The sequence below is a fragment of the Megascapheus bottae genome, chromosome 27 (assembly GCF_031878675.1).
Source record: "Megascapheus bottae isolate mThoBot1 chromosome 27, mThoBot2.hap1, whole genome shotgun sequence".
NCBI classification, from domain to species: Eukaryota; Metazoa; Chordata; class Mammalia; order Rodentia; family Geomyidae; genus Megascapheus; species Megascapheus bottae.
Window position 1 is genome coordinate 5,100,165 of NC_143535.1, and position 16,859 is coordinate 5,117,023.

Consider the following 16,859-nt stretch of genomic DNA (forward strand, 5'->3'; position numbering starts at 1 on the left):
TATCTCTACAATAGTATTTACAATAAAAGAAACATAAGCCTTTACAGTATCTTTTTTGTCCAAACAAAAATTAACCAGAATGTTGTCTAAATCTTGTATAGTGCATGTGGTGATTGCTACCCCTGGCAGAATTCTGGATCTTATCAAGAAAGGAGTAGCGAAGGTTGATCATGTCCAGATGATAGTGTTGGATGAGGTAATGTCTCTTTATTTGGAAAGTTAATATTGTACACTTGTATGCTTGTTTTTTTTGTTGTTGTTGTTTTTGTGTTTACTATTTTCAGTGATGAAAGCAAAAGTAGTTCCTGTTTATAACCTAATTGAACCCAGGTCTTGGTGCATGCTAGGCAAGCACTCTACCACTAGTCCAAACCCTGGCCCCTAGATTTTACTTTTTCAAAAGGAGTTACCGAGGCTGGGAGCGTGGCTTAGTAGTGGTAGAGTGCTTGCTTGGCATGCATGAAGCCCTGGGTTCAAGTCCATAGTACCCTATAAATAGATAAAGCCAAGAGTGGTGCTGTGGCTCAAGTGGTAGAGTACTCGTCTTTTAGTCTGTTTTACCCATCTATATATCTCTGAGATCTTTATTTGTTGATCTTTAAAACGATCTACCTCAGGAAAGGTAATATTAACATGCTTCATTATTTTATTTTTACGAACAACCTGAGGTGTGAGTATCTTTAAGTAGTTATTATGTTTGGCTGGGAGTGTGGCTTAGTGATAGAGTGCTTGCCTAGTATGGATCAAGACCTGGGTTCAATTCCTCCGTACCATGTACACAGATAAACCCAGAAGTGGTGCTGTGACTCAAGTAATAGGGTTCTAGCCTTGAGAATAAAACAAGGATAGTGCTCAGGATCTGAGCTCAAGCCCAGGCCTGGGGGCCAGGGGGCAGTACATACTGTGTTGTATAAGTAACTTGGTTTTGCAGTTAATGAATAAGCATGACTATTTTAATCAGATAGTTTGACTCTGGAGCCTGTTAATTTTTACCTACTACACTGTACTACCTACCTCTTGAGTAAGAACCATTTAAATTCTTTTACAGGGTAAAGATTTTGTCATACTAGGGTTTTTTGGTTTGGTTTTTGGTACCAATATTGGTGCTTAAACTTCAGCACCTGCTTTTGGACTCAGGGCTGAAGCTTGCTTGGCTTTAGGGCCTGGACTCTGTCCCTGAGCTTTTTTCAATCAAGGCTAGCACTTTACCACTTTGAGCCACAGTGCCACTTCCAGTTTTCTGGTGGTTAATTAGAGATAAGAGTCTTACTGACTTTACTACCAGTTTTGAACCACAGTCCTTAGATCTCAGTCCTTAGTTTTTTTGCTCAAGGGCGGTGCTTTACCACTGCTCTATTTCTGACTTGTTAGTAGTTAATTTAAGAGAAGTGTTTCATAGATTTTTTCTGCCATGGCCTGCTTCGAACTTTGATTCTTAGATTTCAGCCTCCTTGGTAGTGAAGATTACATACCTGAGTCACTGAGTGTTTGCTTGATATATATCTGTATATACGAGGGTAGGTAGAGAGTGTTTTTTTAACTTTAGGAGTTTTATCTCCATGTGCTTGTTTGTTGCCAGTCCTGGGGCTTGAACTCAGGGCCTGGGCACTTTCCCTGAGGTTTTATTCAAGAATAGTACTCTACCACTTGCCACAGCATCACTTCCAGCTTTTTCTGTTTATGTGGTACTGAGCAATTGAACCTTGGGCTTCATGAATTTTAGGCAAGCACTCTACCACAAAGCCACATTCCCAGCCAAAGGTGTTTTTATTAGATTATGCACTGGCCTTTATATATTAGCCAAAGACTTGGGTTTTTTTCATAATTTTAAAAATTGTGTTTTCTGTACTACAGGCAGATAAATTGCTGTCACAGGATTTTGTGCAGATAATGGAGGATATTATTCTCACGCTACCTAAAAATAGGCAGATTTTACTCTATTCCGCTACTTTCCCTCTTAGTGTACAAAAGTTTATGGTGAGTATAAATCTGTACTTGGAATTGGTACCATTCTGTTGTTTTAAGCTTTTGCCTCTAATTTCAACATTTCAGAATGTATGTTATATGTTCGTTTTTTTTTTTTAATGACAAGTTAAAATTTGTGTGCTCAGGGTCTGAACTCTATTCCTGAGCTTTTCACTCAAGGCTAACACTTGATCATCGTGAGCCACAGTGCCACTTCTCAGCCTCCTAAGATCTCAGCCTCCTAAGTAGCTAGGATTACAGATGTGAGCCACCAGTGCCAGGCTTGCAGATTCCTCTTAAGCTATAATATTTATTTATTTGTGTGTGTTGTTTTTTGTTGTTGTTGTTTTGTTGTTTTTTGTAGTGGGGCTTGAACTCTGGGCCTGGGCTGTGTTCCTGAGCTTTTCAGCTCAAGGCTAGCAGCTCTCTACCACTTGAGCCACCATGCCACTTCAGTTTTCAGGGGTTAATTTGAGAATCTCATGGACTTTTGTGCCGGGCTGGCTTTGAATCTCAATCCTCAGAGCTCAGCCTCCTGAGTAGCTGGGATTACAGGCAGGAGCCACTGGTGCCTGGGTTATAATATTTAAGTTTGAGATGTCTTATCAATGGTGGTTAAATTGGTCACAATTTTATTTTACATACAGAACACAAAATATTAACATATACATTTATTAATCTGAGGCCTTCCATTTTATGATACTTCATTTCTTTTGTGTGACTTGGTTTGAAGAAAGGCACATTCCTTAGAGCAAAAGACAGAAATATATGTATTTTGAATTTTAAGAAAAGAACTGATATTGTTTATGACTTTTTGTTTGCTTGTTTTTGTTTTTGTTTTGCAGAATTCCCATTTGCAGAAACCCTATGAGATTAACCTGATGGAGGAACTGACTCTGAAGGGAGTAACCCAGTACTACGCTTATGTAACTGAGCGCCAAAAAGTACACTGCCTCAACACACTCTTCTCCAGGGTAAGGAGGAGACTTCTGCTGCAAATATTATCCATCATGCAATCCCAGTAAAGCAAGACATCATCAACTTTTCTTTTTCATTGTTAAGAAAAAAAGTCCTTGCTGGGCACTGATGTCTCCTTTCTATTATAATCCTAGCTACTTGGGAGACAATTTCTACAATTAGTCACAGAAAACGTCAAAAGTGAAACTGTGGCTCAAGTATTAGAGCTTTAGCTTTAGCCTGAACAAAAGAAGCTCAGAGAATCCAACCTGGGCAGAAAAGTCTGTGAGACTTTTACAACTTTTTTTTTTTTTTGGCCAGTCCTGGGCCTTGAACTCAGGGCCTGAGCACTGTCCTTGGACTTTCTCAAGGCTAGCATTCTACCACTTGAGCACCACTTCTGGCTTTTTTATATGTATGTGGTACTGAGGAATTGAACCCAGGTCTTCGTGCATGCTAGGTGAGCACTCTACCACTAGGCTAAACTCCCGGCCCCATATATATATATATATATTTTTTTTTTTTGGTCTTTTTTTAATTTTTGGTACTGGGGATTGAACCCAGGAGGTTGCACTTGCTTTGCCACTGAGCTGTAACCTACCCCTGTGAGACTCTACAATAAACTGCTCAAAAAAGCCAGAAATGTCGCTGTGGCTTATGTGGTGTAGTACCAGAAAGAAGCTTAGGAACAGTGCCCAGGCCCTGAGTTCAAATTCCAGGACAGACAAAGAAAAAGGCAGTTCAGGAATAGCACCTAGACCTAGCAGAAAAAGAAAAGGAAAAAAAATTGCTAAAAGGCAGTTGCGATTGATGTGAAAGCTGAAACTTTCTGATTGATGGCCATACTTTAATTCTAGAAAATTTGATTCTTGCTATTGGATTTGTTCATTTGTTAAAATTTACTTGTAACTCCCAAATCAGTACTCCATACACTTTGACAATTATTTTGTAGAGTATTGGGGGTGTGGGAATTGACTCAAGTGAGGGACACATTCCTACTTGAGAACAAGCTGACATTCTAACTTTCATTTTTTAGCTCTTGTCCTTTTTTCATAGTCTTACTACCGTATTTGTTTGTTTGTTTTCCCTTTTTTGTGCTTTTGTTATTTTATTGTGGAGAGATCCCTACACTGGTACTAAATGTTATCTGGTGGTCCTAAGACTGCCTTACAGAGAAAATGTGTTGATAAGCCTTTGACAAGGATGGCTATGGATGTATTAAATAAGAGGTTCTTGGAACTATGTAAAGCCCAGGGGTTTGTATTGATCTATTGATGAAAAAGCAGTGACCAAAGACTCACACTATTATCAGCAACAATTGGTAAACATAACGTGTAGTTTTTACAACTCTCCATCTCTCTTACATCATAAGACTGAATTTTAACAATTGCTATTTGCCAACTACTATCTGTAAGATTTGACAAAACAAATGAAGGCATTATTTTTCTTTCTCAAGTGTATTTTTTCCTGTGCTTAGCTTCAGATAAACCAGTCGATCATTTTCTGCAACTCCTCTCAGCGAGTTGAATTGCTAGCCAAGAAGATTTCTCAGCTGGGTTATTCTTGCTTCTATATCCATGCTAAAATGAGGCAGGTGAGTATAAAACTAGAGCTTGCACAGATTTGACAAAAGAAATGTTTCCTTAAGTATGATTTGGATTTTGTTTGCTTTTAGTGCTCCTTCAAATGTCTATATGTAAAAGTAAAATTACTTTGGGCTGCAGGTGCAGCTCAGAGGTAGAGATGGCTTTGAGTTCAACCTCTGGTTTCCAACAAGAGAGGTGTGGAGAATATACTTCTATTGTACTATTTTTAGTAACTAGAAGATTCTTCTTGGCCGGGAGTTTGGCCTAGTGGTAGAGTGCTTGCCTGGCATGTATGATGACCTGGATTCAATTCCTTAGTACCACATGCGTATTTTTTTTTTAAAGTCAGAAGGGGTGCTATGGCTCAAGTGATACAGCTCTAGCCTTGAGAAAACCCAAGGACAGTGCTCAGGCCCTAAGCTGAAGCCCAGGACTGGCAAAAAAGACAAACTTCTTCGAGTTGAATTCACAAAAAAATAAAAATGAGTTTATAATACATATTCATATCTTCTAAGGTGGTTAGTTTACAAATTAATATTTGTAAGATATCTAACATGATACAAAAGTAAAACTTGATTTTTTTCTCCCCTTAGGTAATCTTTAGATCTGTACTGCTAATTACAATAACCAGTAGTCACGTGTGGCAATATAAATTAGTTCAGATAATATAAGGCTTATTAGTTCCTTAGTTCAGCTAACTACATTTCAGGTGTCCAGTTAGATAACTGTGGAGAGTATACATACAGAACATTTACTTTACTGTATAAAGCTCTTGAAGTTGGTTACTGGTGGAACACCTGTAATCCTAGTTGAGATCTGAGAATTATGGTTCAAACTCAGTCTGGGCAGGAAAGTTTGTGAAACTCTAATCTCCAATTAACCACCACAAAGCTCCAAGTGGAGCTGGACTCCAGTAGAACATCAGCCTTAAGCACAAAAGCTCCAGAGACAGAATATAAGTCCCTGAGTTAAAGCCCCATGACTGACACCCCCCCCAAAAAAAAATGCTTAAGGTCATAGACTATTTTGTCAGGTTATGAGTTATTAATTGGGATAGGAGAAAAGTGTTCATTAATGGAGTGCATTCTTTCCCCCCATTCCCTCAAGGAGCATCGAAATCGTGTATTTCATGATTTCCGAAATGGCTTATGCCGCAATCTTGTTTGCACTGGTAAGTAGTTTGTTTATTCTCACTGTTTCCTTCCTGCTTCCGGATTTACTTTTTTTCCATTTCAAACAATATATCCTGTGATAGTCTGGCATACCTTGCTACTTTAACAATTTCTGAATTGGGGAACTCTATTTGCTGCTGAAATTGGGCCATTTATCTGAATCTTCAGATTTGTTCTGGCATTCATATCTCATCTTGGGGTTCTGAATTAGTTTGGGGATTTGGTATTTTCTGAATGGTTTAAGCATATAAGAATAAGATAACAGAAAAGGAATTAGAACTTTATTTATTTATTTATTTTTGCCAGTCCTGGGCTTGAGCTCAGGGCCTGAGCACCGTCCTTGGACTTTCACAAGGCTAGAGCTCTACCACTTGAGCCTCAGTACCACTCCGGCTTTTTTGTGTATATGTGGTACCGAGGAATCGAACCCGGGCCTTCTGCATGCTAGGCAACCACTCTACCACTAGGCCAAACTCCTGGCCCCTAGAACTTTATTTTTTGCCTGTCTTAGGGCTTAAACTCAGGGCCTGAGCACTGTCGTTGGGCTTTCTCAAGGCTAGTGCTCTACCATAGCACCATTTCTGGTACTAAGGAATCAAAATCTAGTCTTCCATGCATGCATGCATGCTAGGCAAGCATTCTACCAGTAGGCCAAACTCCCAGCCAAGAAACTATGTTTTAGAAACTATTTTGTATTATCTTACTATTTAAAGAAAAAATGGGGCCAGGTCCTAGTTGCTCATGCTTATAACCCTAGCTACTCAGGAGGCTGACATCTGAGGATCGTGTTCCAAGCTAGCCTTGGCAAGAATGTACAGAGACTCTTTATTTCCAGTTAACTCCCAAGAAAACCAGACGTGGTTCTTGTGGCTCAAAGTGGTAGAGCCACTAACCTTGAGCAAAAAACCTCAGAGACAGAGACCAGACCCTGAGTTGAATCCCTATGACCTACCAAAAAAATGTGTGTGGTGGAGGGAGGGGGTAGGTAGTTTATCAAATCAGACAAAGTAAGTAGATTTATTATACTCCCTTTTCTGCAATTGGAATCTAGTCTTCCTGTTGGTATGACATTAACATGTTATTCTAAGCTTTTGAGTAACACCTAGAATTGTCTGAACTATATGAGTATGTATTAGAATTCTAATCTCAGGAGCTGGGAATGTGGCCTAGCCTACATGAAGCCCTGCTTTGATTCCTCAGGACCACGTAAACAGAAAAAGCCAGAAGTGGTGCTGTGGCTCAAGTGCTAGAATGCTTTTTTTTTTTTTTTTTTTTTTTTTCCTTGTCATGGGACTTGAACTCTGGGCCTGGAACTGAACTCTGAGCTCAGCTATCCCTGAGCTCTTCAGCTCAAGGCTACCGTCCTACCCTTTGAGCCACAGGGCCACTTCCAGTTTTTTGGTGGTTAATTAGAGATAATCCCACGAACTTCAGTTCCTGGGCTGGGTTTGAACTGCGATACTCAGTTTCAGCCTCTTGAGTAGCTAGGATTACAGGCGTGAGCCACCACACACCTGACTGAGAATGCTGTTCTTGAGTAAAAGTAACTTAGGGCCTAGGTACTGTCGCTGAGCTCAAGTATCAGGACTGGCAAAAAAAAAAAAATAGGGCTGGGAGTTTGGCCCAGTGATAGAGCACTTGCCTAGCATGCACGAAAACCCAGGTCCGATTCCTCAGTACCACATACATAGAAAAGGCCGGAAGTCTTGCTTATGGTAGAGCTTTGGCCTTGAGAAGCTCAAGAACAGTGCCCAGGCCCTGAGTTCAAGCTCCGGGACTGGCAAAAACGAGGGCGGGGGGAGAAGGAACAAGGAAACCTAGTTATCCTGTTGTAGGTTTTTCAGTGTTTGAATTTGCATATAAATTGTGGGACTAGAAAGGAACAGGAGGTTTTACATAATAGCTTACTTCATAATCTCTTACAAATCTGATGAATGAATTCTGAAGGTATAAATGATTAGTGAATTTACTTCTTTCTGAGCAATTCGGAGTTTATAAAATTTGGTTTAAATACTAGAAAGTAGGTGATAGGAAATTACTGGTTACCCCTGGAATTTATTAATTTATAGTTTTAACAGTAATTACAATCTTCCCCCTGGATTTGCACAATTATCTTAGAGGTATGGCTAAATTGACTGGTACCTATAAAACAATTTCTTTTTAGATCTGTTTACCCGAGGTATTGATATACAAGCTGTGAATGTGGTAATAAACTTTGACTTCCCGAAGCTGGCAGAGACCTATCTTCATCGTATTGGAAGGTCAGGTAAGGAAAAAGGGATGATGTTGGTGAAAATGGTTTCTGAGAATTTGAGACATCAAATTTTGATTCTTTGTATAGTAGAATGAAGTGTAGGTATGAGAAACAGTTAATACTAACTCAGTTTGTTATGTAGGTATAATATTATGCTTCTGTATTATTAAAAAGTTAACTGGGGGGCAGGAGTTTGGCCTAGTAGTAGAGTGCTTGCCTTAGTATGCATGAAGACCCGGATTCAATTCTTTAGTACCATATACATTTTTTTTTTTTTTTTTTTGCCAGTCCTGGGCTAGAGCTCTACCACTTGAGCCTCAGCACCACTTCCGGCTTTTTTCTATGTATGTGGTACCAAGGAATCGAACCCGGGTCTTCGTGCATGCTAGGCAAGCACTTGAACCACTAGGCCAAACTCCTGGCCCCCCATATACATTTTTTTAAAAAAAGCCAGAAGTGGAGCTCTAACCTAGAGAAAACCCAATGACAGTGCTCAGGCACTAACCTAAAGTCCAGGATTGGCAAAAATAAAAAAAAATTTAAAAAGTTAACTGGGCTGGGTGGTGGCTCATACCTGTAAATCCTAGCTACTCAGGAGGCTGAGATCTGAGGATCACAGTTCAAAGCCAGCCAGGGCATTAAAGACAATGAGATTCTTATCTGCAAATAATCACTAGAAAATGGGAAGTGGGGTTATGGCACCGGTGGTAGGGTGAAGAACTCAGGAACAGCACCCGAGCTTAGAGTTCTAACCCCATGACCCCGGGGGCAGAAGGAGTTAACTGAGTCCTTAAGTTTAAAGCTAATCTGGAATAAAGTTAATACTTAATTTGAGATGAAATTAATACATGAAAGCTTTTCATTAGCTAGGACTGTTCAGTATTCTGTTAACTTTTGACATAAATGAGCATCTGTTTTGTCATTTGAAGAAGAAAAGTCCAGTTGTCCCTAGGACTTACTAGGCTACTCGGGTAGTAAATATCTTTTGTGCACATGGTCCAGGAATCAATCTGGATGTTTGTAACCAATCGTCTCTAACATGCTTTACTACAACATAAAGATTAATGACTGAAAAAAAGACTGTGTTCAGTGTAGTAGTTGCTTTTCTTCCCCTGAAGTGTTTTCCATCTGAGATTAAATCCTTAAAGAAAGAATTGTTTCAGCCACCTATTCTGTTGTGGAGTATGAAACCGTAAGTTGTAGAATAGTCTAAAGTATCCAGAAAGACCATGAGAAGTGTTTTCTTCTGCTCAGAATGGCACTAAGCGGAAATATTAATCCTCTGTATTCTCCAGTTGGAGACTTGTGCATCTGTGTTTGATTTTCATGCTTAATTTAAACACATTTTAGGTCGCTTTGGTCATCTTGGCTTAGCCATCAACTTGATCACATATGATGATCGCTTCAACCTGAAAAGTATTGAGGAGCAGCTGGGAACCGAAATTAAACCCATCCCAAGCAACATTGACAAGAGCTTGTATGTGGCAGAATACCACAGTGAGCCTGTAGAAGATGAAAAACCTTAACAAGCATGTACGTATATGTCTGAAGGGAGCTGAACCTTCAAGTTAAGTAATTAAGATCCTCTTTTCTGATGTCTGTCCCACCATGCACAATAAGTAATATAGGGAAGAACACAAATTGGCACAAATAAATTTAAGTAGCAAACATCTCTTGAATGAGACAGTAGTATCATTAGAGTGTGTGTGTATATTAAGCTACTCAACCAAACTTGAAAACTTCTGCGATAGTAGGTCAGGTAGTTGGTGTAATTTGAAAACTATCATCTGTCCAATGCAGCCAGGCACCAGCGGCTCATACCTGTAATCCTAACTACTCAGGATCTAGAGATCTGAGTATCTCAGCTCAGAGCTGGCCTAGGCAAGAAATTCCACACGACTCTCTTCTCCAGTTAACCACCAGAAGTGGCACTATGGCTGAAAGTGGTAGACGGCTAACCCTTAGCAAAGAGAGTACCCAGGCCCCCCAATCAGGCCCTTCCCCATTTTTTTTTCTTTTTGCTAGGATGACATTTGAAATAGCCTAAACTCTGAAACACCCTAGATTGCTTAAAGTTGAGATTTGTTAATTACATTCTAACAACAGCCAAAGTGTCCTCAAAGGTGAAGTACTCCTAAGCCAGAGGCAGTAGAATTAAAACTTCATACCTGAGGGGCCGGGAGTTTGGCCTAGTGGTTGAGTGCTTGCCCAGCATGCACAAAAACCTGGGTTCCCTTCCTTGGAACTACATACATAGAAAACACCAGAAATGGTGCTGTGGCTCAAGTGGTAGAACTCTAGCCTTGAGAAAGCCCAAGGACAGTGCTCAGGCCCTGAGTTCAAGCCCAGGACTGGCAAAAAAAGAAAAAAAACGTCATAGCTGGCCTAAGCCACATTACACCTCCTTTTCTCAAAAAACAAGGACTGAGTGTGTTTGTTGCCTAATGTTAAAGCACTTGTGTAGTGTGTTCAAAGGCCTGAGTTCAATTCCCAGCAAAAACAAAAAAATTGGAATGTAACAGACATAAATGAGGACATCCTCAGAATTGTGATTGTGTTATTTGGAGTTAAGATTGCCTTTTTACCTGGGGGTAGTGGCTCATGCCTGTAATCCTAGCTACTCAGGAGGCTGAGATCTGAGGATCGAGGTTCAAAGCCAACCCAGGCACAAAAGGACCTGAGACTCTTATCTCCAATTAACCTCTAGAAAATGAGAAGTGGGGCTTGGCTCAAGGATAGGGTGATGGCCTTGAGGTGAAGAGCTCAGGGACAGTGCCCAGGCCAAGTTCAAGCCCCATGACCCACAAAGAAAAAAGATTGCCTTTTTAAACACAAGTGATTGAGTTTTAGAAGAGAAAAAACATCATATTGAAAATTGCTCCCCCGAATAGTCTTTATTTAAGTAATGCTTACCTATTGCATTAAGCAGGAAGAAAAGTAAAGCTATATTAGTATCAATCCTTGATACTTGGAATGCTGAAGTTGACAGGGTCACAGTTTAAAGACAATCTGGCTAGCTATGATGAGAAGTCTTACGTAGATAGATCTTGGTCCAGGCAGAAGAAGGAGACTCTGTCTCAAAAATAACCATATATAAAAGAGCTAGAGGTATGCTCAGCAGTAGAATACTTACCTAGCAAAGTGCAGGGCCCTGAATTCAAACCCCGGTACCACTAAAAAAGAATTTTCAGGGTGAACCTAATGGCATGTGTCTGTGAGTTTCTGTATGCTGGAGTTTAAAGGAGTCCATCCTGGTATGATGGCAAGATCCTATCTAGATATTTTATATGTAATTATTGGTTAGTCATGGGGCTTGAACTCAGGGCCTGAGCTTTTTTGCTCATTGTTAGCACAGTATCACTTTGAGCCACAGCACTACTTCCTGTTTTCTGGAGCTTCGTTGGGGATAGAAGTCCCACAAACTTTCCTACCCTGCCTGGCTTTGAATTTTGATCCTCGGATCTTGGCCTCCTGAGTAGCTAGAATTACAGGCATCAGCCACTGGCACCCAGCTCTCAAAATCTTTTTAAATTAATAGAGTGGGTCATGGTGACACATGGCCTCCAATTCCCGCTACTTAGGAGACAGAGATTTTGAGGATCAGGATTCAAGACCAATCCTGCCAAAATATTAGTGAGACCATACCAGATGTGGGGAGATGCCTGTGTCAACTCAGCCTCCCAGGAGGAGTAAATAGGAGCAAAATAAAACAAAAAAAGCCATTACCTGATGAAACTACCCTTCGGGCAAGTATGAGGCAGTATGTTTAAACACTAGTACCACCAGAATTTTCAGATTATTTTTTTCTATGTTAAATAGCAAACACAAACTTCTGAACAAGCAAACTGAGTCAGATTTGAGGGAGGGCCACCTATCACCAGTATTCCAAGTTTTCCCTCAGGGATGCCTAGAAGAAATTGCGTCCTTATCAACAGTGGATTCTCCTAGGGACAGGGGCTGGTAAAAATAACTGAGGAGAATTGAAAACCACTTCACACAGGCTTTGTGCACAGCAGCTTTATATTGCTGATTTCGGATTTCTTCACTTTCTGTAGGCATTGACAACAGAAAGCTCCTTTGGATCTGCGACTTAATGCTTTTTGGGTGGGATGCTCTTCTCTTGTGGGTTTTCATCTTTTATTTTGGAACTATGAAGACTTAAAACAGACGTTTTTCTTTTTTTAAAAAACTGGTGAAGAGAAAGAAACTGAAAAGAAGAACTCTACCTTTTTGTTCCACTTGTTTGCACTGTGCTGACTGAACATTAGTTGCACTAACTGCTGGTTTTTAAAATGTTTCCTGGAGAACGGGGACAAGAAAGGAGGAAAGAAGCGAGAGGGAGAAACCCTAAAAAGAGAAGAATGTTGATGAATACACAAGCTTGTCTGCATCTTCAGAATTCTCCAACAGCTGTCTCTTGAGTGCATTTCAACTTCTCCCTGATTAGTCATCCGTTTTTAAGCCTGAAGAGCTTATTACTTATTTGTGCGAAGTGCCTTATGCTATGAGACCATTCAGAATATCATCTTTTAGACACAGCCCAAGGAATCAAAGTAATTTCTTTTTTCTCTTTCTTTTTAAAGTTTTGTCTGTTCATTTGGTTTCAAGTTATTTCAGTGTCTCTCTTCCTGTTGTACTCAAGCCCAGGGCTGGAAGATGAACCTTACCAGTAATGTTAGCATCATTTTCTTTTTTCTATGTGGAGGAGTTGATATGCAACTGCAGTTCATCCGCACTGTAAATACATGTATTTAAAACAAAATCCCAAGTAACGATTTCTTCTGGGCTGAGTAGATACAACATCATTGCTCCCAAAGGAAAGAGCAGTCTATCATTGCAGGACCATATGACAGGCCTTTGTGCTCTAGAGCAGAACACTAAAGACGTCTCCATTAGCAGGATGGCACTGGATGTGTAGACAGGTCAGAGCCTTGACTCTCTTTCCTCTGTGGCAAAGCGTGTCCCATAGAAAATTGGGTGTGTATACTTGTATAAACTTTGTAAATAAGTTTTTTTCTGGGTTCATATATATATATATATACATATATATATATTATTTTTTTTTGGATGAAGGTTGCTGGGATTAAGGGGATTAGAGTGATTATGGGAGCAGCTAAAGATGAGAGGGGCTCAGTTTTCTGCAACACTAAAATCTAAAAAGTACTTTGGCCTCTTGCTATAGAGTGGACATCCGTTGTGACCCTATGCTAGAAAGGGGCCCAGATGTCTGGGATGCACTATTTGCTTGCTGTCACACTGTCTCCGTACATTTAAAACAAGTCTTACCAGAAAGCAAGGAAGCTTCGAATATCTATGATTCAAGATGATTTTTTTTTTTTTTTTTACAAAGGTCTCTGATTTGGCTTCTCCTTTTCTGTTAAAGGAACTTTACAAACTCTGCCAAAGGCTAATCTTCCTTAGAGTGTGAGGATTCTGTTGAGTGGCAGTGTGTATGAACAGAGTACTAGAAAACATGGGTTCGAGTGTGAGCTTACTAGCCAGTATTGGCTTCGGATAGCAGATTGGAGCTTAGTTTTCTGTGGATCATCTCCTGTAGCATAAACATGTGTTGCCCTCTGCCCATCTTGATAGAAAGACTTGCAGGAATGGGCAACCCCTGAGAACTGTTAACTCATGCTACAGAAAGCTGCTTGCATCCTCTTACATTTTGACAAGAACTGTTGCCTGTCATTTTGCGTTGTAAATTGCTGGCAGATACTTTACAGTCAATAGTGTTGCTTTAAATTGTGCCCCTCCCAACATGCTTGATGTTTGGCCTGATCTCCAGGCAAAAGGAGTGAGATGAATCAAAACCAGTGAACTTTTTTTAAAAAAAAAATGTTTTTAATTCCCTTTTAACCCAATGTACTGGGTCAATCAGGAGGCATCTAGAGAACAAAAAAAGCAAAAAATAAATTTAAAAAGTTGATTTCCATATTCCTGTTATATTCAGAACCTTATTACAAGAAAATTCCTGCATATGCTTTGTGCTTAACTCATCTGGATAAACAAATCAGTTATTCAAAGTTGCTTTTTTGACTCTGCCTAGTTGTAAGCAAAACTTTGTGATGCACCCAAAATTCCTTGAGGATCAAAATCCTGAGATGCCTCCTGATCAGACTAGCCCTGTCTCCTTAACTGTAGCAAGAGCTGCACAGTACCGATCCCCACAAGAGCAAGTTCCTTTATTTGGAATCCCAAGTCATAGATGCTCTATCAGGTCAGTGTTGGTTACTAAATGCAAACCTAACTGAAGAAGTTCCTTGGGGGAGGGGGGTGTTGCGGTGTCACCTTTTGACCAACAATCTTACCTTGTACTGATGCAGCTCTCTGTGCCCCCCTCCCCCAGGCGAGATAAGAGGGATCATTTATGTAGAACACAAAGGAGTATAAATCCATTTTGTGTCTCGCCTGGGAGTGTGGGGTGACAAAACAAATAGCGCAGTCTCTTTTGCCAACCTTAGACTGCTCTGCCTGGTACCACACACCTGTGGTCCCTTCTAAAGCACAGACTTGAATTGAAAGTATTACTGAAGTACAGCCTCTTAGGAGTAGAGGCTCTCAGCTATCTGGACACCACGTTTGGAGGCAACTAACTGCCCAGTTTGGTACTTGAGTCGAATAGGAACCGCTAAATGGAAAGATGCTCTGAAGACCGGGACCAAGCCTGGTCTTTTTTTTTTTTTTTTTTTTCCTTTTTATCCCTTACAATAAGGAGAACATTATTACTATTGGCAATGGTCCTCAGATTCTTTACAGTATTGGGTTTTTGTTTAAGTGATGGTTTTATAGGTTGCAGTGGTTTATTTGGATGGGAACTATGTTCTGTTCTTAAAACTGCATCCAGCCCATGGCTTCACCTCTGGTCGTGCAGCTGTGTGATGGGTTATGTACTGTTACACACCATCTGCTTCTAGGCCTGGTTTTTTTGTTGTTGTTTTTTCTTCCCCTAAGTCTGAAGGTGAAACTTCCATGGCCTTTCCCTTAGGAGTGGGATTAGTTCATTTTACCATGGCCTTTCATAGAAGGAAGTATGGGAAAGGAAAACCTAAGTTTATTTTTTTCCAGAGGGTCCATCATCCTAACATTGGGTTGACCAAGGTGGGGGGTGGGGGTGGCATCGTACTTGGTTTTAGAATGAGATGGGAGCATCTTTCCTCTGCCACTGGCTTTGTGCTTAATACCATTATGCTGGGTTAGAGCAAGACAACTTGGCACAAAGCTTTGAAACCAAAACATCTCATTCTGAATACTTGGTTTAATTTCTTTTTTTTTTTTTTTTTTAATAAGGGTGGGAGGGAGGGTACGACAACCCAAAGGGAGGGTGTCTGCACTAAGGATTTAGAGACACTTTGGAAGCTCGTAACCTCATCAGAAAACTGCCTTTAGCCACACTCCTGACCTTCTAGATGAGTAACAGAATGCTTAAATGAGTTATTGGGAATTAAGCCATGTTATTTTAATTTGCTACATTTTTCACCTTTTCATGGAACTTTGTTATTGTGGAATCATTTTTCTTGCCAAAATACCTTGTTATGCAAAATTACTGGCCTCATAGGAGCTGAGGTAAATCAGCTTTTTGGTGAACTTAAGTGGACTTTGGTGAGTTTATAGTTCTGCTTTATATGCATAAAGATAGTTTTTTAAAACTCCCAAAGAAAATCAACTTCTCTCTGCTGTAGAAACTCATCTTCGGGGGAAAGAGTTAAAAGTGTCCAAAGGTTGTAGTTGTAACAGTTCATGAGGTCAGGGGAAGCTAGCCTGGCGCCCGGACTCCGCCCTCCGCAGCTGACAAATTCCAACAGAAGTGTATTTAAATTCTCCAGTAGACAGTGCTGGGCAGGGCAGGGCAGGGGCGGGGGTAGGGCTGAGCAACTGAGATACACTCTGCTGTATTTTAACCAGTGGTTGTTGGGGAGGGGTGTTTGGATAAAACAAAATTACTTCCCGTTTTTGGAATAAACTTTAAAAATGTAATTTTTGTTTAGCAAAATGGGAGAAAATTATAATGTCCCTAGCCACAAGGGACCAGTTCCACTGGGAGGGAGCAGTGGGAACTCAAAATTTCGAATCTATTTCGGGGAAAGAAAAAATTGGCTTTGTGTTAATTGGCAAATGTTCCAGTGGGGCTCTGTTTTCATTGGGATGTGTTTTGTTTTATGTACACATATATGGACCAGGGTCTAAAAGGTTCAAAAAAGATGGTAAAATCTTGATTTTTTTTTTTTCTATCTCAATAAAAACCCACTGGAACTCCACAATGTGTGTGTTGTATGTCCTTACAGCAGGTTGTATATGGAGTCCATGATTGAGGTGGTTTTACTATAAGAATTCATAGGATGGGCTGGGAGTTTGGCCTAGTGGTAGAGTGCTTACTTAGCATGCATAAAGACCTGGGTGTGATTCCTTGGTACTACATACATAGAAAACACTGCAAGTGGTGCTGTGGCTCAATTGGCAGACCACTAGAACTAGCCTTAAGAAAGCCCAAGGTCAGTGTTCAGCCCTGCGTCCAAGCCCTAGAACTAGCCAAAAAAAAAATCATATGGTGAAGTTAGACCTTTTTCAGCCATACTCTGGGCACAGGGCTCCTTATCTATTGTGCTCCTACCCTAGCAAGATTGTCAAGAAGGAAAGACAGTGCAAAGCTAGTAAACTCCCCCAAACTGCTTCGTGTATCAGAAGAAACATGAAAGAAACAGACCTCAGGCTAGAGGCGGGGTTGGGGTTCAGTGACAGTGCTTACCTAGCAAGCAGTAGGCCCACAATTCAATCTCCACTGCTACCAAAACATCAACACTTAAGAATTTTGATGCTTAAAGCTCTAGGTGCCACCCTGACTCTAATCTTTCGAAGGAAATATTTAAAATAGGTTCACTGATGTGAGAAGTCAGACGCCATGTTGATAGGAGTCTAGATAATGTT

General features: G+C 40.4%; 1 protein-coding gene across 7 annotated transcripts in view; it reads left to right on the forward strand.

The window, feature by feature from the left end:
* Positions 1 to 16,195, forward strand: part of Ddx6 (DEAD-box helicase 6) — a 38,889-nt gene extending 22,694 nt beyond the window's left edge. For all 7 annotated transcript variants that reach the window (XM_090319386.1, XM_090319382.1, XM_090319385.1 and 4 more), the window contains exons 7-14: positions 102 to 196; positions 1,855 to 1,977; positions 2,811 to 2,939; positions 4,400 to 4,516; positions 5,616 to 5,679; positions 7,845 to 7,946; positions 9,285 to 9,467; positions 11,990 to 16,195. In XM_090319386.1, coding sequence (XP_090175512.1) covers positions 102 to 196; positions 1,855 to 1,977; positions 2,811 to 2,939; positions 4,400 to 4,516; positions 5,616 to 5,679; positions 7,845 to 7,946; positions 9,285 to 9,460 — 806 coding nt within the window. In that variant the 3' untranslated portion in view covers positions 9,461 to 9,467; positions 11,990 to 16,195. The remainder of the gene's footprint in view (positions 1 to 101; positions 197 to 1,854; positions 1,978 to 2,810; positions 2,940 to 4,399; positions 4,517 to 5,615; positions 5,680 to 7,844; positions 7,947 to 9,284; positions 9,468 to 11,989) is intronic.
* The last annotated feature ends 664 nt before the right edge of the window (positions 16,196 to 16,859 follow it).